At 43.6% G+C, this 22,302-nt stretch overlaps 1 protein-coding gene across 3 annotated transcripts; it reads left to right on the forward strand.

Moving 5' to 3' along the window:
- The first annotated feature begins 609 nt into the window (after positions 1-609).
- Positions 610-8,407, forward strand: COMTD1 (catechol-O-methyltransferase domain containing 1). 3 transcript variants are annotated; one of them, XR_004253498.1, is made up of 8 exons: positions 610-723; positions 1,476-1,609; positions 3,069-3,174; positions 4,037-4,155; positions 4,443-4,497; positions 5,949-6,082; positions 6,849-7,055; positions 8,104-8,407. XR_004253498.1 is itself a non-coding variant. In XM_032191736.1 (7 exons), exons 1-7 carry the CDS (start codon positions 642-644, stop codon positions 6,999-7,001), a joined length of 783 nt encoding a protein of 260 aa, XP_032047627.1. In that variant the 5' UTR covers positions 610-641; the 3' UTR covers positions 7,002-8,097. The 3 variants fall into 3 exon arrangements, 1 of the variants encoding a protein (XP_032047627.1); XR_004253499.1 differs by having other exon boundaries at positions 8,137-8,407; XM_032191736.1 differs by lacking the exon at positions 8,104-8,407 and having other exon boundaries at positions 6,849-8,097.
- Positions 8,408-22,302: the final 13,895 nt, after the last annotated feature.

Here is a 22,302-nt window from a genome sequence, read left to right on the forward strand (position 1 = left end):
TCTAAGAAAATGAGATAGCACGGCCACCGCTGGTCAATTTCCTCAGACACTGACCAGGGCAGCAGGGAGATGTTTGAACCACCACAGTAGGGGCTGAAGTGACAGAAGAAGAAAACAGGGGCCCTTTTCTCTCTTTCCCCACACATTGGCTCGGTCCCTTTCACCGGGAACCCTCAAATCTTCTGGGCACAGGGTTCAACCCCCACAGCCTGAGGTGCTTTGTGACCGGGATTCTGCCCACACCTCAGCTTCGAGTCCTCTGGTGCTGGGCACACCTCCAGGGCCGGGGGCAGCCCCAGCGAGGACATTACTGCTAGGACCTCCACCACCACCACCTCAGGCGTGTTTTAAAACGAAGACGTGCTTTAAAACGGAGGCGGCGAGGGCACAGCTCCCTCACGGGGTGGGCGCCACCGCCCTCAGCTTTCCCGCCTGCGCCGCGCAGATGGCGTAAAGTACGGAAAGATCCCCACGCCGGCAGCGTGGGCAGCCACCGCCCGGCGGGCAGGAGCAGGAGGAGGAGCAGGAGCAGCAGGAGGCGGCCCGGCCCCACCACATGGCGGGCGGCCCCGCCCCGCCCCGCGCCCCCCTGTGCCTGTGACCGCCCGGGCCGCGCCGCTCGCCGCCTCAGCCGCTCCGCGATGCCGCTCTTCAGCGTGCCCAAGGAGGTGGCCGTGGGGACGGCCATGCTGGGGGTCGCCTTCGCCACGGGGCTGCTGGCAGGTAAGCGGCGACCCCGCCGCCAGCCGCGGGCAGGAGGCGGCCGCGCCCCAGCGGCTGCCGGGGAGCAGGGCGCCTTCAGGGCGGACCGGGGCTGGGTTGGGCGTTATGCTGTTGATCTGGCGGGGAAAAGGAGCCGCGGACGCCAGAGCCGGGATCAGGTTTGTATGTGAGCCTTCGGGGTTATGCCTGCAGAGGCAGCTTCCAGCGCTGCCCCCGAACCCGAACCCGGCACGGAGCTGCGCTGGGACCCGGGGCTGGGGGCGAGCCCCCTGCCTAAAGGGCACCACCAGCCGCTGGCATCGGCACTGCGAGGAGCCCAGGGTAAGGGCAGGCAAAGGCAGCAGCGCTGCTGCACAACCGCCCCGGGCGGCCGCAGGCCTCCTGCAGCCGTGAGTGGTGGTGCAGTTAAGTGCCCTGCAAGAATACAGCACGCAAACCTTCACCTCAGCTAGGGAACATCACGCCACCCCAGCCTTTCACTTTCAGTTTCGGCAGGCTTTTGCTATACAGTTCAGAGGTAGAAAAAAAATAATATATATGTATAGTCCACTGAGCAGTCCGGCTACCTTGTATCATCATTATTCACTGGCTCTTTCAGAGCAAAGAGCCCTCTTAGTAGTATTTGATTCACTAAAAGGTACTTTAAGCAGCTTATAACTTATTTTTATGTATTTTATTTATTTAAGCAGCCCGTATTTGAGAATTGCAAAGTTTCATCAGCGGAGCTTAAAGCTGTCCCTTATTTTTTGCAGGTAAAAAATACCCATCCTTAGTTTTTGGGATACCCAGGTCACCCAGAAGTGTTATTGGAAAGAGCAGTCCTCTGTGGCAGTACATACTGGATCACTCTGTGAGGGAACACCCAATTCTAAAGAAGCTGCGACTGGTCAGTACTTTATCTCCCACCCTACATTTTCTGTTCACTTACTGTTCCACTAGGCCCTTTTGGCATCATCCATGTCTGGTCCCAAATTGCTAGACTTCTGATTATATTGCTTATGTTCCCTATATTCTTTTATATTGCTTATATTCCTTCCTCCATCTTACTTGCACATACAAATTTATAGGTACACAGAATTAATAAGCCCTTAGGAAGCACTACAGGCAGCCTCAGAAGTATAGCTTTCTGTTCCTCACAGAGATACCCAACAACCCAACCTCTTAAGATTGGTCTTTCAGTTTTATAATCCCAGACATTGCAGCAGAGACCAAAATCCTGCTTCCTGATAAAGAAAGACCCTTGCTCCACCTAAGTAGAAAACAACCTTAAGTCCTCTTCCTTCCCTACTCTTTGTACTCTCTAGGATTTCCAATCCTTAGAGATCATTCTATATACATATTTATACTGGTGCAGAAGAAATCCTGGTCATATCTGTTTACCTTGGATACACTTCCTACACAAAAGAAGCAAATGCAAAGATGTCCAGTGTTTTAAATTCTAAAACATATGCAAGAGAAATGGTTTTGAGCTGGTAGCACCCAGAGTTTTCAGTGTTCAGGTCTCCCCAATGAGTATTTAATAGTATTGGCATACACATTAAGCACATCTCGTATCTTAGAAGAGTGGTGTCTGTAAACCTGCTGTAGTGTTGGAGCTCAGAACAGCCCTCCTCGCTCAGGACTGGCTCTTAGCAAATGAGACAAACTACTCCTGTATAAAAGCAATTAAATGTTAAACAGTGGAGCTGTTCGGTTGGATTGGGCCCCAGTGGAGGACAGGAAAGGGGAGGGCTGTCCTCTTCATTGAACTGCAGTGGCATAGCCCTGCTTCCCCTGCTGCTGTTCCTCAGTGCCTGAGGCCCTCACACCCTGCCACCTCTAGCTAGGTGCTATGTAGCCAGAATCAGGGGGTCTGACCTTTGGCAGCAGACTTTGACCTGAGAGTTTAAAAAAAAACAAACAAACAACACAATACCACGTGCTACATGTCGTGGAGGTATAAGGGCATAAATACAAAAGCTGTCATTAAGAAAAACCACACTTCTGTTTATACAAATGTACAGAAATAAAGGACTTTCACAATCAAGATTCCCTTAAGGTTCTTCATCCATTACAACTTTACTGCTCAGTTTGGTACAGCCACCGGGTAACTTCAGATCACACCATTGCTTTGCATGATTAGCAACTGCTTATGACTTCACCCCTTCCCACCTCAGTTACTGTTAAATACAAAACAAATTTCCCTCTCATACATGGAGCACGAAGCCATCTAGAATAAGAAAGGTAAGAGCATCTGTTTTTTCCTGGGGTTTCTCTGCCTTAGGACATAATTATGGAAGCTTTGGCTTTTGTTCTTGTTCTTAGTATTGTTGTTATTGTTTTGTTGTGTGATTTCTTCTCTTCAGATCACTGCAGAACATCCCTGGGGTAGAATGATGGTGTCCTGTGACCAGGCTCAGCTTATGGCAAATTTGGTCAAACTCATTAAAGCCAAGAAAGTTATAGAAATAGGTAAGATCATCACTTCATCTTCTCTGTAGATAAATAAATCTCTTGGCTATGCTTCTCCAAATCCAGCCATGTTTGTGTAAGGTAAGATTTCTCAGTATAGTAAAGTACTGCATCTCTGTCTCAGCAATCACGTGGGTAAACTACAGTGTGATAGTATCAATAATTTTAGCATAAGCAGGGATGTCTCATCAACTCAGAAGCAACCTGAAAAATTAGGACCAATAGATCACTTGGGTCTGTAAAATTAACCAGCAATTGCAGGGCAGGGTGTATTCCTTCCTTTCTGTATAGGTTTCTTGCCAAAAGGAATTAGTTTGCTGCACAGGCCCTGAATCCAATCTACTTTCTTTGACATGCCTATGTGAGGAGGATGTCCCAAAGCCAGACTGATGCTGAGCAGCCAGGAATGTGTTCCCATCATCTTTATCTTTGGCCCCTCTTACAATGCCCTGGTATTTTGCTCCTGGACAGATCCAGTCCTTTTAGCTCAGGATTTAGCTCTGCTTTTAAGTGATTGTTTTCTTGAGGTGCAGGACCAGACCCTGCCCTCTGTGTCCTGGAGAATTTTAGGAAAAAAAAAAAATACACACACAGACAACTTGAATCTTTGTTACAAGATTGATTAAGGAGGAGGAAAAAAATATCTTCACAACCCCTGTAACATCGGAATAAAATAGAAAGCCTTTTGAGTCCATTAACAAATTGTCATCTTTGACCCTTCTGGGTTCCTGTTTGTTTTATTTTTATTCTAATTTTTATTATTATTGGTTTTATTATCATTCTAGAAGGGACCTCTCTAGTTCACTATTTATCAGTTTTTCAAAACACAGTTAATTGTTCATGACTTCTACAATTTCCCTAGGTGTTTTAACAGGATATAATACCTTGAATATGGCACTTGTCCTGCCAGATAATGGAAGAGTTGTTGCCTGTGACATAAATGAGGACTATGCCAAAATCGGAAAACCACTGTGGAAGGAGGTAAGGAGCATCTTCTCAGTTAGGTGGTTAGGACAGCTGCATTTGCTTGTTATTATTGCTCGATAATTTTGGTATCTTAGACCTGCACATTCACACACAAGCATTCCTATCATTAGGGCAGGAGTTGCAACAGCTTAATTTGAGAAGACAAATAATTGCTGACTGGATCCTAGAAACAACGGTAAAAAAAAAAAAAAATCTGTTGACTAGTCACTCATTGAGTGCAAACTGCAAACAGGTTACTTATTGACGACTTGGATCACTTCTATGCTCTTTTTCCACTCTAGGCAGGAGTAGACCATAAGATTGACCTACGGATAAAGCCAGCTATTCAAACACTTGGTAAGTAACTTAAAATATATTTTTTTCTCCCTTAGAAGCCAAAAGATGAATATAATGCTGATGAAATCCAGGAAATACACTGTCAGATCTGATCCCCTTGGTAACAGTGAAACAAATTTTCTTATCTAAAGAGGTCTTAAAAATAAATTTATAAGCACAGAGCTTTAAAAAGTTCAGTTTTCTTATGTGCTAACAGAAAGGTGAAAATGCTCATCCTGTGGAGTGGGCTGTGCTGGTCACTCACCTGTCCTGTCTATTGCCTTACTTAATCTATGAAGTACTATTGTCAGCTCTTTCTGGGAAAGCAGATTAAAACAGATTAATTAGACAAAGCCCAATTTTTCTTTTCCAGAGTCCTTTGTAAGCAAGTATTTCTTTGTTGTAGAGAGGAAGAGCTTTCCAAAAGGGTTAAGGTGCAGGGAAAAAAAAAAAAAAGATACAGAAGCCAATATGAAACGTAGGGTATAACAGTTAATTTTGGCTCAGAGAAGTTCAGATTCAGAATGCAGCAAAACCTTGTAAGGGCATCAGAAAAGCAATGTCTTCTCTGTAAAGAAAAGAAGCAATATGGAGCAGAGAGGATATTCATAAATATTCTAAAATGCAAGAAATTTGTTAGGAATGGAGGTAGTATTGGAAGAATATAGGTTTCCAGCAGAGGTATTTGAGGGATCCACGTAGATCCATCCTTCCTTTCTACAGAGGATGCACTGTCCTTAAAGACTGATGGACAGCTCTGTCTAGGCAATGCTTCAGATGAAGAAAAATCCTCAGTTGACAGAGGATAAGGGTGGGTGAGAGCAGATAGCAGAGATCCTTAGGAAGACAGCAGTCAGCCCCTTTCCAACTGGCAGCCTGGAGTTCCCAGTCAAGAAAGCAATACACAAAACCTTAAATGCCATTTGCCCAGAGAAAAAATACTTAATGCCATAATTTGCTGTACTGAAGATTTTTGACAGCGTTTGTTCAAACTCTGTCAAACCCTATGACATAGGGAACCACCCTACCTGCATCATGGCACTTGGTCATCAACTAGAGATTAGCATTTAGAACCAGCTCGTAAACATGAGGGAAAAAAACATAATCCACTTAATACAGTTTTTAATCAGCTCAAAACATAGTTGAAGGTTTTGAGTGCGTCGTTTCAAACTGCTTGACTTGTTCTTGCTACACCAGTCAGCAACCCCAGCTGTATTCTGCAGGTTTTTAGAACTACCCCATGAACTTCTTCCACATTGGAAAAATTCAGTAACTGAGTGTTTTATGACATACATTGTATCCAGATTGGTTTCTCTGCGTTAAGCTTTTCTAGTAATTAGCTGTAGAGGAACAGGCTGCCCAGTCAAAGCACCAAAACTGTTATTTATTGAGAATTTTGACACAGCTAGTTGACTTTCTTCTTCTACACAGCATTAGCGAGTCTATAATGACTCACTCTGTTGCCCATCTAGATGAGCTGTTGGCTGGTGGAGAAGCAGAAACCTTTGACTTCGCTTTCATTGATGCAGATAAAGAAAGCTACAATGAGTACTACGAAAAATGTTTGCGCCTCATAAAGAAAGGGGGAATAATAGCTATTGATAATGTAAGTACTGCTGGCTGTAGTGGTAGTAGCACAGGGAGTTACTGCTTTGCTTCTAGGAAAGAAAAAATAAAGTCACAGTGGGATTCTAATAACTTGATTTCTGACCGGCAACTCTGTTGCTAATTGCAACATCTTTGTTTCGTATCATACAAAGGAGGCTTTAAAATTCAGCGTAAATTACCAAAGTAAGCTTTATGCAACAATATAGCACTAATAACACTAATATGGGCAAGAAACCCTATATAAGAAGTAATATGTTAAATTTATGTTTCTACATAAACAGCCTGAGATGAGAGGCTTATCATATCTTTTCTAGTTCATTACAGAGGATGTTCTGTCTTAATCTGCTCTGTCTTGTAGCATTTTCTACTATATATAGTATTTATGCAAGATCTAGGGTAGTATTTGTAATCAGTAGCTACTAATATTTTATTCATTAATGACTTTTACTTGTAACAAAGAACAATGTTACATTTTAGGTACATTCAGGGTTACAGTGGCAGCTGAATAGGGGCTTTTAAAAATACATCTTTGTTGCAAGTTCTCTGTTTTGGCTTCTCACCTGCAATAGAAGTACAATTAGCCAATTTTGTGGACTCCCAATCCTGCTTCATTATGAGAGCTCCATGTTGGGAACCACTAGGAATCTGAAACACAGTACAATTCCAATTTCTAGAAAACAGGCATTATCTTTTCCCAAGCTTCTTTTGTGGTCCAAGGAACTTACTGGAACAAATCAGGTGCATGACACGGCTTTTCTCAATAGGTCCTTTGGAGTGGAAAGGTGCTAAAACCAAGAAAGGATGACTTGACAGCACAGAGCATGCACCGCCTCAATGAGAAGCTTTTCAGAGATGCGCGAGTCAATATCAGCATGCTCCCAATGGGGGACGGATTGACATTAGCATTCAAGTTGTAACTGGAGGAAGCCTAGCACATGGGAAAGTGCAAGCATCAAATCACCAAGAAAAACGTAGGTAGAACACTATCAAAAATCATTATTTAACCTATACCTCCACTGGATTTCGTAGCCTGGGAAAGTAGACTTTAGAAGCAGCAGGACCCTAAGGGCAGCTAAATTGATGACAGAAATTTACTTGGAGATCTACTGTGGCATCTTATTGACATAAACAAGATTAATAAAATTAATTATAATAAAGGAAGAAAACATACAAGAGGTTGTCCTTTTAAAACAGGTCTTAAAAAAAATCTCCCTGTACATGACTGAGTTCCAACTGTGTTTGTACAAAGACTTCTTGCTGTCCTAAAAGAGGCTACTGAGTCCAAGGAGGGGAAAAAGCTTGGGTGCACAGGGAATAAAAATAGGGAAATATTAAGTAATTGGCACAAGATCTTGTAAAGAGGGGGAGTTGTCACTTCTCACAAATACACTGGAGGACACTGTTTAATTGGACAACCCCACAAACAAGAATATATTTTGGTGACCTGTGACAAGACTAAGTAAAAATTACAGTCCTTCTCTAGAAGGCTATTTTGTATTATCTTGACATGAATGTATTCGCTAGGGATCATGAAGCACCAAGTACGTTGGTCTTCATCCCCTTGAAATAAATGGGTAACTGAAACTTTTTGTTTGAATGCAGAAAAAAATAACATATTGCTGGCATTCTGCAGGACTTGGAGACTGAGTTCTCTGCAGTGTCAGACAGCAGGTGATTATAGCTGCGCTCACTACCTTATTCTCAGTAGCAGAACAATCCATCCTATTGTTCTGCTAGGAACAGGAAAAGAAGCAGAGTTTAATGTTAAAAGCCATACTAGAAGATTTATTTTTCAAGAAATATACGTGGCATCAAGGAGATAACTAGCTTTCTCAAGCCGGCAATTGAAAGTTGCTGGTAATCCTTGAAGGGTACTAAACTGAGAAGCCTTAAGTATATGCCATCTGAAAAGTCCCTTTAAAAGCACGTTGAAGGACAAACAGGATTTCCAGTACCGATCGCTCCCTAAATCGTGTGTGTGCAAGGACTGTTTTTTGTTTTGTTTTTTTTTAAACCTAGGTAAGACTGCAGGTAAATTTATTTTTTTTGAAGTCAGAATGAGGAAGAGCAGATCAGCAAGAAGAGAACCAAAAGAATTCTTTCTCCTTCTTCCCTTCTTCAAAAGCAGCGACTTACAGAGTGCTCATTTCCTAGAAAGTTGCTTGCAAGCACGGAACATTAGTTGCAAGTCCATATAAGGAAAATGATGATTGTTTAAGGATGCTATACAGCTGTTAACTGGCTATTCAAGTAATTACTACAAGCACAGATTACGTTCCATAGACAGCACGTAAAACAATGCTTTTTCACATCCTAATAAAGTATTTTGCTATAGTATTCTTCATGCTTAGTGAACTTAATTTGATGCTGTCATTCATTACTCATTTCATCCTGCTGTGTTCTATGAAACTTTTGATCAAGACACAGTACCTGAAAGAGCTCACCTTACCTGGGAACAATAAAAGAGACTTAAGTGGGGGAAGCATATTCTGTTCAAGTTCGAGAAGGAGAATCTACCTGATGACTTGCTTCCATGCTGAATTACCAATGCTAACTAGTTTTTAGGGCTTTCAGTATCAGCCTTGGATTCTTAGTTTAGAGAAAACCCAATTAAACACAAAACCTAAATTAGCATTTTACAGGCAAAAGCTCCACTGACTACTGGTTTGGGAGGTACAGCTGACGCACTGAAGTATCATACGCATATTGAAAAAAGGTAACTTGACATTTGTTGGCCTCTTATAGGGAGGAGGCCAACATTTGCTTAAGTAATGCACTCAAAGCACTGGGATACAAAGGTTTCAAACGTCAAAATAATTGTTGGAGCTGGCTACGTGGTTTGTATTTGTGAAATTTTCACTGGGTGGCTGGAGTTCTGGTAAGGGGCAGATGTTCAGGGTACAGGTGTTAATCTGTCTCATGGCAATATGATACAATGGGAGAATTATGAGAAAAGGAAGCATTGCCTGGTGGTGTCAGAGTGGAGCTGTGACTGAGAAGATCTGAGTTCTATTTCTGTCACTTCCAGTTTAAACCCTGATTCGGCACAGCATGTCAGGATGTGCTTAAGTACTTAACTGAATTGAGGGCTGGCTGCTGTGAAGTAAAATCCATGCCTGGGAAGAGGCCAGTACAAGGTGTATATGGTGCATAAAAGAGATTTTAAATAGGACATAAAGCTTGCCCAATTTATTTTTTAGGGTACAGTTTTACCTGGAGAGCTTCCAACCTGTGTGTCTCAGTGTTCTTATCTGCATAAAAGAAGTAACACTTCACTCAAGTCTTAATGACTGCAATAGCTCTCAGATGGAGTGGCTAAAGAATATACAAGGTCATTGTGTTTTCATGCAAAACTCCTGGCCATGTTCCGCATACAGTTTTACTTTTTAAGTAGATAACAAAATCAGGCAGGGTAACAAGCAGTACTGGACACCAACAGGATAAATACTCTCCATGTTTTGGCCCCAAAAGGCTGTGTGACGTGACACTCCTCTTCTGCTTTTGAGAAAGCTCAGTTTTCCTAGACTAGCTGCAAGATCATCCATGCCATTATTAGTTTCGGTGATAATTATAGGGGTGATTACCTGAAGCCCAATTGGTATTCAGAGCCTTAGATGAGAAAAAAACCTTCCTGATGGAGCTTCCAAACCAAATTAGCAGCTGCCAGGCTCCTACTCTGCAGTGGCCCAAAGCCCCTCCAATTTCACTGAATTACTGGTAAGTGAAGGCTCTGCCCTAGCAAATAGGATGGAAACAAGTATATCTATTCACACCTTCCCCATTGAAGTAGTTCAACATTATTAACATTTGTTAGAGATTATAGCATTGTTTATAACATCTACAGCGTCAAGAAAATAAAACCAAGCTGGATATTCTCGTCACCACGCAATGGGAGGGAGAAAAGGGATACCTAATTTTACAAAGAAGGTATGTTTTTAAAGAGAACATCTCTACTGAAAAGAAGGATCCTCTTCCCAGACACTGGTCACAAGCATTTCACAAATTCAGGGATGTGCCAGGCAGTGAGGGTTTCACTGGCAACCCACTGAAATTGCAGATGCACCTAATAATAGATTTTTTTTTCACACAAGAACATTCAAATACAAGACAATTCTGCTTTACTCATACCAGTATGAAGGCAAAGTGAAATGGGTTAAAGCTTACTAGAGACCACTAAGTAACGTGAAGACAGCAAGCATCTGGTTACTATTTCATCATTTTTGGATGCTGATTAGTGGAAGCCAAACCACAACAACACATAAATAACAGCATATACAAAATAAGCACAGAGCATTCAAGGGTGCTGGTTTCTTGTACAGGAGACCAGGTTTGGTTACTGAGAGATCATCTAACAAGGACAATGAGACAGAAAGTGAAGTGAGATTTCAAACTTTATGGTGTCATTCTCTACATCTACTGTAAGGCAGATCTGCAAGCTGGTAAAAACACATGCCTTGGTCTACAAGTACTATTATGGCCTTTCTCAAGCCTGTTGAAGTCAAGATTGATCACAGACTTCATAGCTGTTTTGCTAGTCATTCCCAAGTTGCAAGAATCTTCTCTGTAAAGCTGATCCACAAAAAACAGCAAGCACCATGAGGATTTTTGGAAGAAAAAAAAATCAAATAACGATTTAGCAAAATTCAAAAACAGTTACGATCATTGTTTGTTACTCCATGAACTTCTGCTCCTTGGACAGTGGGAACCTGTCCCCATGACCTATGCTAGCAGAAGACACTAGTTTTGCTTAGAGGGCTCTATCAAGCGCCTGAGGCTCTATCTGCATACAGTGGGCTAGCACATTGCCTCTGCTTTGGATTCTGCTTCATTTTAAATATGCAGAGTATGGTGGAGGCATTTAATCAAACCTGTCTCCATCCTGATCACGTAATTACCATTAGAAAGAATAGCAATGTGTCCCCAAACTATAGATTGATGAGCCATCTGTAAGCTGAAACAAAGAGCAGAAGGAAGCTTAATTGAATCAAATATTTAGAATACATTACACTTCATTTTGTAGTTACTCAGAAGCTGGCCTTCTCTTCAGGCTCCTGCCCCACGCGTCTGGAATTCATCACCACTAACTGCATTTAATCCTTCAACCTTACTATAAAGTGACTGCTGATAATATATAATTATGGTTTAATTCAAGTGGTGAATCAGCCTTGGAGAATTTGTGGGGACAATGGGAATTTAGGCTTTCATTAGGTGGCAAGAGTGGACCATACGATAATGCCTCACAAGTCTTTGTCTCTAACAGCAAGATAGCGTATGAAAGCTTACGGATCTTCTTCTGACACACAGATATCACACCTGCCTGAGCTATTGCTCACAGTAGAGCCTCCTCATTTCCCATCCAAAGAGCGGAGCTGGCCCAGCAGTAGTCCAGCCCTCCCACCCAGATGTTCATGCAACACTGGCATCTCCTCCAGTTGTGAGGCTTGGCTCCAGGGTGGCCAACACAAGTGATAAACATATATCTGGGACATGCTCAGAAGCAAATGGGACTGAAGAACAGTATATTAAAAAAGAAATCCCCACTCACCACCCCCAATAACTCCCAGAATCACAGAATTGTCTAGTTTGGAAGAGACCTCCAAGATCACCGAGTCCAACCTCTGACCTAACACTAACAAGCCCTCCACTAAACCATATCCCTAAGCTCTACATCTAAACATCTTTTAAAGATCTCCAGGAATGGTGACTCCACCACTTCCCTGGGCAGCCCGTTCCAATGCCTCACAACCCTTTCAGCAAAGGAGTTCTTTCTAACATCCAGCCTAAACCTCCCCAGCACAACTTCAGCCCATTCCCCCTTCGTCCTATCACCAGGCATGTGGGAGAATAGACCAACCCCCACATCTCTACAGACTCCTTTAAGGTACCTACACTCCCAAACCATCATGAGAATGAGAGAACGTAACAGTAGCTGCTGGTCAGGTATCTCAGCCCTTGCTCCTCAGATGTTATGTTAGAAGTGATGGTGTGGTATTTGGATAGATCCTAGGGAAAGGAACAGAAGACTCTTGCCGAGTGTACTTTGCATTTCCACTAGCTCACTAAACGAGCAGTCAACTCTCACTCAGCACTGCTGCCACACCCACTTTGCACTAGCCCTGCCTGATAAAACCAAAGGGAAAGCAGCAAGAGCTTGGAGTTATGTACAGCTTGGAACACACTCAGGACTCAAAGGTGCTCAGATCAAGAGAGAGTACAGTCCCTCCTTCCAAGGACAAACACAGCAGTTCCTGAACTCTTTAGGCTTGCTTCTGCACGTTCAACACTGCAGCTTTTGATCCTGTTGGGACATGCAGTGGATGAAGTGAGGAACATTGCTCATCTGTCACATCACAGCAGGCCTAAAGGAGAGCTGGACTGATGGGTGTAGCCCAAGTTAGAGGCATTTGTTCGAACCTCTGCTATTGCCACCTCCTTTATTTAACAAGCTGATGCAGTGTTTTTAACCTGTTTGAGTCTAGCCACGTTACACATGGACAGCGCTTTCTGTAAACTGCTGCTTCTTGAAGACAATTCGCATGCTTCTTGTGATAAAGCCTTTAAGATACAGGGAAGAAACATGACTGTAAGCCTCATCCAAGTCCCCTCCTTTCAAGCATGAGCAGCTCCCCAGTCCCCTCAGAAACTCCACAGCTGGGACCAGAGCACAGCACATCACAGGCACCACAACCGTGGTGATGCTCAGCTCACCACAGCGGCAGATGCCACCCCACCCCTTGCAGCTGGACCATGGCCATGCTGAGAAGTTCCAGCTGTCCTCCCACACAAGGGACATGCCAACGTGTTCAGATAACCTATGAGTTCCCCACACACAAAAGACTTGGACCGATTACCAGGCGGTTTGCATCACATTTGATTTTACTGCTTATTTCATTTGCACTTCAGCAGCTCCACTATCTTCTGCTTCCCAGAATCAACATGCGGAAAACCAAAGATGCAACCAGCAGGTCTTTGTGGGGACCTGGGTTTCTGACCAGATCCCAGGCAAGAAGTACTGGGCAGCGAGCAACCGAGCCTGTTGCTGCACGCTCTGCCCAGTGGTTTGCACCGGGATGAAGGGCTCTGCCTGTGGATAAAGCATTACCCCTGCCTAAGTCTAATCACACACAAATTGGCCTCATGCATTTGCAGCTACTCGTGGTTTCTAAGTCACCTAGTTTATAACAATAATTTTAAAGGCAATGTTTTTGAAAAAGGAAATGAACAAGCATAAAACCTGTAAAAAGGGGAAATTAATGTGGGATTTCAGACATGTTATTTATCTTCCTTTCTGCCTCTGTGCAATACTGTAGGGATAAGCACATAACTAGCTGCTTTAATATTTATTCCTATTATAGGAAAAGTAAACATTGCTGATAAGTCACTGCTTTCCAGGATTAGATTTCATATTTTAGAGACTGCTTTAAATTAATGCAAAAGCAAACATTATCTTTTCTTCTTATTCATATATTTCCCTAATGAGTTCCAAGCAAATTGTGCCTACTTATATTTTATGATTTTAAATAATTAAAACATTTTATGGAGGCAACTAAAATTCTCCCCAGAGTTAGCAGAAAGATTATTGATTGAACAGATCTCAAGCTACAAGGAAAAAATTATTATTTAGTTTAAAGGCTGATAATTTTATTCCTACTCAACCTACTGAATAAACGAGGACTGTGCATTTTTACAGCAGCCTTTTGAGTTATGCTGGGGTAGGGACATGGGGTTTGTTGGTAAACTGAAAGCAGTAACTTTCTGACACTGTGAAATTAGGTTTGCAGGAGAGTTAATGATTGTTGCTGCTGTCACAAGTAAATGCAATGCCCAGCTACTGTGTACACGCACAACACCAGTGTTAGTTTTAACACGCTTTTTTCTCTTTCTATTTTGAGGAAGCAAACATTAGGACTTAACTTCTAAAGGCTCACAAGACATGTATCTCTTTGGACTAAACTCAGCGATTAAAAAAAAAAAAAAAAGGGAGATCAAAATTTAGGAGTATACAAATAGACTGATCCAAGACAGTGGTTTCCTTCTTTGTTTAAAAAAAAAAAAAAAAAAAAAAAAAGGCGTTATTGTTTACCCTGCAGGTCCTGCCATTTTCTCTCCAACAGGTAAACTCACACAGGCTGTGCCTCACAGCACTCAATGCTTACTTCATTTCTGTACAACGTGTGTATTTGTGAGCTGCCTACTACAAGCAGGCATCACTGGTGCCTGACATAGGTGAAAACCTGAAGGCAGGAGGAGTGCTCAGCTGCAATCAGAGGACCTGGAAAGCTTCATCAGGAAGCAATAGATGCCCTTGACTCCGTGCTGAGCCATGAGGGCAAGAAGGGGGCATCAAGACCTTCCTGCTGCTCTGCATGCAGGGATCTGTCTGCCTCCAGCCCCACACAGAAGGTGGGAAAAGTGCCGTCACCCACAGCTTCCACCCATCTCTTCAGCCCCAGGGCACACCAGCAGGACACCGCTATACTGTTTCAGCAGGGTCACCTTTGACGTCCCCTAGCCACCTAAATGTCAGATGCTATAAAACGCTCTCCCAAGCTACTTAATCCATCTTTTCAATGAGGAGTAATTAGCGGGGTCGTTCCAAAGCAGAAAACCACAGTTAATTGTCTAACTACTATGCTGTCATATGTATTATATCAAAGAGATTAATACACCCTGAAAGAAATCACAGAGCCTTCTTCGGTTCCCTGTGTACAGCTGAGCTAGGTGGTATTCCAGTGAGCCCCTAAAGCATCCCTATTGCAGAAAAACATGAATTCACCATCAAGGTACAACTACAACATGATACTAAGTCAAACCCTTGACAAGGCTTTTCACATACCAAAAGCTGCAGTTTCTCCTCACACACACACAGAGCCAGTTTCCAAGGGGGCTCTAGGTCTGCACATGACAGTTTGCCAGGAAGAAACCCCCTGCCCACACTTTTACTGTGGTGGGTTTGACCAGGAGATGCGGAGGACAAAAGAGACAAAAAGCACAGCTGCATTTAAACACACAGAGAGGCAGGGCCCCAAATTCCCTTCTGTGTGAGGGAAAGGGACCCAGGTGCCACCAAGGGCCCTCTTACTCCTTTCTCTCACCCAGCTTCGGTTACTCTGTTGGGTGCTGCCTCATTTTCCTTCCTTGATTTCCAGCACAGGCACTCACATGCCAGCTATGCTGTCATGCCCTTAGCACAAGCTTAACTTCAAGTGCAAGTTTAAACCTCTGACCACAGGTACGCCCTTAATGAGAACTGCAGACCTGCGGCTGGGGCCTGTCTGCTGAGCTTACAAAGCATTTAGGGCTACATCCACAGACCGCATTAACGGCACGTGGTCAAAGCTGCAAAGCTAAGCACCCAGAAGGTAACAAAAGACTAATTAAATTTGCACAAGAAATCCTAATTTTGACCATCCCCATTACATAGATCTTAGTTTTATGATCGACTGTTTATGTATTTTACCTTTTACATGCTTCTTCCTGACCTTCTTAGAGCTTATTTTACTCCTTTTGCCTTCAGGCTAACACAATGAGAACCTATAAACAGGGAAATACCCAGCCTAGACCAGTAGAGGTTTCCTAGGTCCCAGAAGGACCAAGTGGCCTCATGCTAAGGTCACATTTCTCCAGCAGAAGAGGTGGCACAAGTTAGGGAGACAGGCTCACCAACAGAAATCATAATTGTTTCTTCGATGTTTAATTATCTTTTTTTTTTTTTTTTTTTTTTTTTTTTTTTTACACCTTGTGGTCTAATTTCCTTGTATGGATATGAAATCAAACACAACAGCTACAGCAGCACCAAATCATTTCAATGACTCCCTTCAACTTTCCTCAAAGGGATTCAGAGGTATCAAGGAAAAGGGAAGGAAACAGAGAGCAAATAAGAATGAGTTTTTCTGTGCAACAGGAAAGCTATCCTACAAAAGGAAAGCAGTGAAACAAACTCCTTTATTTCCCTGGATAGTTCACTTTTCAGACACTTTCCCCTCTTCCCACACTCCCTTGCTATAAAACAAGCCGAGCTCCCTGTGCCCACAGGCCTGTTGCCCAGGTGCCCGCTGAGGCCTGAGGCTGGCTGGCTGACACGTGCCGCCAGGCCAGGGTATGCACATCAACAGCTTGTGGCCCTGCCCTGCCAAACCACTTACAGCAGTACTCCCTATTTTTAAATCCAGAAATCCCAGGCAGAACTACGGAATGATCTCATTTTAGGAAGAAGCGCCTGAAGCGGCCTAAAGCACAAACCTCTCAAGGCAGTGGCTCTTGCTTCCTGCAAAATATCTCTCTCTGCACTTGTGAAGCAAGCAATGTTTTGTCTCACATAAATGACCAAATAACCTTGTTCCATGGCACGACAGCACCTTCTCGGACACAGGTGTGCTGCTAAGAGAAACTTCTGGAAGCAGCAACCAACAAGCAGCTGCAGCACAGTTCTCTGCTACTGCTTCAGGCAAAGAGGAAACAGGGATATTGAGCCAGAGTGCTTAGACAGCCCCCAGAAGGAAGAAAAGTTGAAGAAGTGATGCAAATAGATCCAATAGCACACTCAAGTACCCTGATAGAGTGAGGACCTCTCCTACGAAGTGCTAGGTTTCACCAGAAAACCTGACGGTCTTGTACCAGATTCAACCTTGTAGAATGTTTCACAATGAACTCTAAGAAAACAAAAGAAAAATGAAGTGTTTGAGCAATAATAGGCAGACATCAGCCTTCTTTTACAAAGGCTGCAATGCGAACCTGCAGCCGGGCTAGAGTAACAGCACCCTAACAAGTTGCTTGTGAATTGCAGTTTACTTAAAAACATGTCATGAAACACTGGTTCCCAAAACACCAAACATTACCTCACACCTACCTGGTGCTGTTTCCTGGCAGGAAATACCCCCAAAGCCACCATCAAGAAGACTAGACAGAGCTGACCCCCCTGGATGAACACCCCAGGTACAGCCAGAAGCCTGCATCCAAGTACTCGCTCTCAGAAGCAGATGCTGCTAATTAGAGAAGTGAAAATCACACCAGGTGATCCTTGTGATTGTAACCCACCAAACCCACTCAAAAAGGTAGAGACAACGAAATTCACAAAACCTGTAAATTTGCCCTTCACAACACCATCATAAATAAATAAAATCTGAGAAACAGATTATCCCTCTGCTGCCCTCCAGACCACCGTCAGCCACCGATGCCCTCCCAGGGCAGCTGTCTGAGCCGCCACAGACCCTGCAGCCTTCACCCAGGGGCCTGTGAGCAGTCACCCCAACTCCTGGGCCCTGTACAGGCCCAGGCAGCCACCCCCAAGGGTGGTCATGGCAGAGTAGTGGGGCTCAAAACAGCTAGAGAAGGGGTTTTGACATGCTGCACTGGGGCCAGGGAATGAGGCCCTGAAGACTAATGAGAGCCAAGGGGAGTGGGGTGAGGCAAGGCAGCCCCCAGCAGCAGGCGGTGGTAGCCCCGAGACAGCAGTGCTGGCTGTGCAGTCACAGCCCAGCCCCGTGGGCAGGCTGGTGTTCTAGTTTTGTCCAAGATACAGACTTTGTACATTCACAAAAGTAAACAAAACAGCCCTGACAAAACCTACCTCATCTTCCGCCCGTTACTGGAATATCCTGTGAGACAGCTTTCAACCGGTCCCTCGGTGTGGCAGGGATCTCGGCGCAATTGTCGCAGCAGCGGGGAGCAACCGGCAACAGCTTCCTGGAGTGGGACTGCTGCCTCACAAAAGTGTACATGTGCTTTATGACAGGACAGGCACTGGTCATGGAGTTGCTCGGCTCTTTAGCCTGTTCCTGCACTTTAAATGCTTGATTGGGACCTAAATTAACTGTAGAAACAGGGCGTGGGGAGATTTTGTGAACGACCGATGTGTCCCTGTGGTGTGTTGCCACCACAGTCTGTCCTGCCATGCCGTGGGGCCTGGTGCAACCAGCTGCCTGATTCTGGAAAACCCCAGGTCAGGCAATGCTTCAAATTCCTCCCTTCTGGCCTCTGACAGAGGGCACATTCTGCCATCCTGTTGGCATATGCAGCCAGAACTTCTGGTTGGAAATCGAGGGCCCTTGAGCCATTTTGAGGCTGCCAGAGAAGGAGATAACCTGCCTCTCCAACCCATGTGGCTGGGCTCAGGGCGGGGATGAGCCCAGGCAGTGGCTGCAGGCCACTGGTGTTGGAGAGCCAGACCAAGGCTCCACAAGTGTCAATGCACGCTGTCCTGCTTGCACACACACAGGTGTGGGTGACAGCCAGGTGCTGTGGCCTAAGGTTTCCCTCCCGTCCCGCTCTGCTTAGTTATCTAAGAGCCAGGCTTAGGCTTACTGCAAATATTATGTCCCCATTCACTCAATGAGCTAATCAAAGTTATGAGAGAAATATCAAATAAAGCAGCTCTTTCTGGTTTTATTTCGTTCCCCGGAGAGATCAGAAAGGAAAGCAGCGGCCACCAGGTGGCACACCCGCCCCACAGGCCAGCCTGGTGGCTCATGGCCCCCCCGAGCCCCTGCTCGCCCCCTGCCCAGCCCGGGTAGTCCCGGCCGGGCCGAGGGGACAGCCACCCCTAGCTGCTACCGGGACGCTTAAGAGATTGGGGAACTGCAGACAGTAAATTATGACAACGCTGCTTCAGCTGCTGCAGCAGAAAACTCCTCCATCCCATCCCTACAGAAAAAATATCCCTCCTCATAACTCTTACCTGGATAACACCCAAGCCCTAAACACAGCATAACTTTTGATTTCTCATATGAAAAATGTAAGCATGTCTAATAAAGATTTGGTTAAGGTGTGTTTTCAGTATCACTGCCATGGATCAAATAAAATGTCTAGGGACAAATGCCATTAGTTACTTGTGAGCTACTCCCTCCTCTCTCCTAACCACAGTAGGCTGGGGCTCAGATAGAGCACTTGTACCCATGACTCACATAGCACACCCAGCTGAGCTCCACGATGCACACCAGATAAGACTAATGAAAGTTAGTAAGAGCTGTTTAAATTTTAATGCTTATAGCATAGGTTGAGTAAACATGAAAGATTGAGTCACCAACAATGAGGAATTAAATAAGCAGAGTCCTGACTTTAGCATCAGGGTCTTCCCCCACAGACCCAGGACAAAGAACAACCAACGGCAACACCCACGGACTGTTGAAAGATTTCTGCTGTGCGCTACAGTTAACTGGCAGGAATTGTGGTGCAAGTATTTCAGTGGAATTGGTTTCAGCAGAAAATGCTCATTTAGAAACACGTGGTACAGTAAAGGTCAAACAGCTGGAGCTGAGACAGTCTGATTGCTTGCCATCTTTAAAACTGTCAGTGCTTTTCCTAACACTGGAAGTTAAATATGAGTGTACATAAGAAATCTGTATAATCTAACTAAATCTGTGTAAAACACACCACATTCCAATAGTACTTTTTAGAAGTTTGAAGTGTGTATTATTTTTCCAGAAACTTCTGTGCATGAAATTTTTGCCTTTTTTATGAGTGTATCTTACTCACAGCTAAAGCAAAAGCTAGTTATACCATAAGCTCACGAAAATGAATTCAGTTTTTTTTTTTTGTGCTTTCCATTTGACCCAACAACATGTAGGAAGACTGACAACCTTAAGGCAGGCCCAGGAACTTTGTAGTAAGGGAAACATCACTACAACACAATGAACACAGACCCCACAGTAATTGATATGCTTCATGTTTTTATTCCTATTCCAGATCAGGAACAAAAATATTCCATGGCAAAGGGAGGCTGACAAACACATTAGAACAGCTTGCAACAAATACAGCCTTTTCATGCCACAGAAGAACCCAACCAAATTTTTTCTTTGGGTTTTCCTTTTTGGTAGTTCACAGGAAGCATTTGTACTTGCTGTTCAAATCACTGCTGCCACAGGTGACACCCAGGATTTTTTGTTTTTATCAACAATTAGTAGCTTACCTTGCATAGAATTGCTCCTGTCTTCACTGACTAATATAAGGAAGCAAGGACCTTTTATGTAAACAGGGTTGAATCATTTAAACATGGCAGTCTTATCTCTTCAGTTCTACTTCCTGTAAAAGTGCAGTCACTAGGTTCAAACACAGCACCCTGTGCCAGCACACAGAGGATTGCCAATAGTAAAGCCAAGCGCCAGAACAGGACATTAGAGGGCAGTGTGCGCACTCCATTGCTACCTGGCTTTATTCCAGCAATGCCCAAGGGAAAGTTAAAAACCTAGGCCCCAGTGTTTGAGTGTGAAAAGCTTCCACACCCAAAGGAATTCCAAACAAGTTTCCTGGTTTCTTAAGACTGTAGTGCACAAGAAGCAGATTTAAGAACATACTACACCAAGCTGATCTGCAAGTGCAATGTTAGTTGATAAAACCTGGAGAATTTCTGCAAAATAGGAAGAATAAGTGTTTGAGTCACTCAGTAAGTTGTGTGGAGGGTGTAATTTAATATGCAAGGAGTTTTACTTAGCAAAGCTGATTACATCTCCTTGCAATGTGCACACAGACATCCACTATTCCAGCTGTACCAGGCAAGAATGCAATGCTACAGTTCACACAAACAAGATGCACATCCATCCTCAGGTCACTCACTATCTCAAGTGTTTTATTTTGCTCAGAACAGCAGCTGAGAAAAGTCTGGCTAGTGCTGAAAGTTATCATTAAGGCTTTTCACATTTTCTAACAAAATGAAAACATTTAAACTACCACCATTCCTCACCAAAAAACTCCAGTTACACCACTAGCTTCTGTAACATACTTGAAAAGAAAGTTTGAAAGCCATTTCTATAAGCCTTACTTGTGAGATGCCAGGAGATAAGACACCAACCTTCTTTTTCTTACTTAAGGTAGCAATTTATGACAATATTTTAGGAAGCTCAACATTTTCACATTTAACTACTGCAGAGCCCTTGTAATTCTTGCATTGCCTATCAGTGTCATAACAAAGGGAACTGCTTAAGGTTTCTAGGCTAAGAACTAGTGAAGTGATTCACATGAAAATAGTAAAATAAATGTGTTCAGGCTTTTCATCACTAATTTGTAGGAAGAAGCAACAAGAAACCCTGAAGATCTTCTTTTGCTTCATTTGGCTATAACATAACCTCAAGAATGACAAATACAGATGAGCTAACAGTGAAGAAAAGGGCTAGGGTAGTTGGTTCCTGAAACACCAAGTGTCAGACCACTACAGCCTTATCAAAATCCTCCAAAAACCAGAGCAACAACAGTACTGTAGCCAGTGTTGGTTTAAGGATGCAAGGCATCCCTCATAAGCGAAGACAGTCCTTTATTTGCCCAAGTGCTACAGTTGGATGATGCATGCAGGCACACTTCTTTTTATTATTTCTGGGAGAAGCCTGGAGATGCTTTATGTCACACCAAAAAGAGAACAGGGAATAAAACTGAATTGTCTGGCCACACAATCTCTAGCTTTAGAAGAGCTTGTGTATAAATACTTTGAAGTATATCAGCTCAAACATTTGCATGCAATTACAGAGTAACAAATGACACCTTATGTGCTGCTGCTTCCATCACCGAGTGGTAGAAGTGTCCCAAGAAAAGGGTATTCAAGTGAGAATGGCCCTAAGGTTCTCTGAAATATAAGTCTAGTGACCTATGCTGCCAAGCCTTCTCTTTTCCATGTAAAAAAAAAAAAAAAAAAAAAAACTGTTCGAAGACACTACCAAGCCCACTCAAGAGGCTGCGATGACAGCATAAGCTTGGTTCCACCTTCTGCAAAGAAGGTGGCTCAATTATTCCATAGCTAAAGCCTGGACACAGGCAGTTCACTATAGTATGTAATTCAAGAACGAGGCCAACAGCACAAGATGGACCAAGATCTCAAGTAAATCACTCAGATGTTTAGGGGCATTAAATAACCTAACACATCCCAAAGAGTTTGCAAAACAGACAGACATTCCCAACCATAACCTAGCCCCCTTCCTTTTAAAGGCATGTGAACTACAGGCTGCAAGACCAACTGTAAAGAGATAGCTTTCTCAGCTGAGACTAAAGAAACAGACTCCAAGCAATTCCCTGAAGAGAACAAGATCTTACTCTTAAACGTAAGAACTGTGACTCCATGTAATACATCCCACATTAAAAGCAACCACAGCTACTTATGCTTGACCTTATGAGTTTGATTTTAAGAGATGCTACCCTAGAAAAAATACGAAGTTTTTCTATTATTCCACATTTCTGATCACATCTACCAAGATTTATTAGTCAATGGGAAAGCAAAATTGGATATATTTTCCTCCA

Source organism: Aythya fuligula, chromosome 7, assembly GCF_009819795.1.
Source record: "Aythya fuligula isolate bAytFul2 chromosome 7, bAytFul2.pri, whole genome shotgun sequence".
In the NCBI taxonomy this organism is placed as follows: Eukaryota; Metazoa; Chordata; class Aves; order Anseriformes; family Anatidae; genus Aythya; species Aythya fuligula.

Excerpts from the sequence above, each read along its gene's own strand:
- COMTD1 (XM_032191736.1), top strand. The coding sequence starts at position 642 with ATGCCGCTCTTCAGCGTGCCCAAGGAGGTGGCCGTGGGGACGGCCATG. Across the intron at positions 724-1,475 it reads CGCCACGGGGCTGCTGGCAG|GTAAAAAATACCCATCCTTA; the intron begins GTAAGCGGCGAC and ends TATTTTTTGCAG. Across the intron at positions 4,498-5,948 it reads GCCAGCTATTCAAACACTTG|ATGAGCTGTTGGCTGGTGGA; the intron begins GTAAGTAACTTA and ends TTGCCCATCTAG.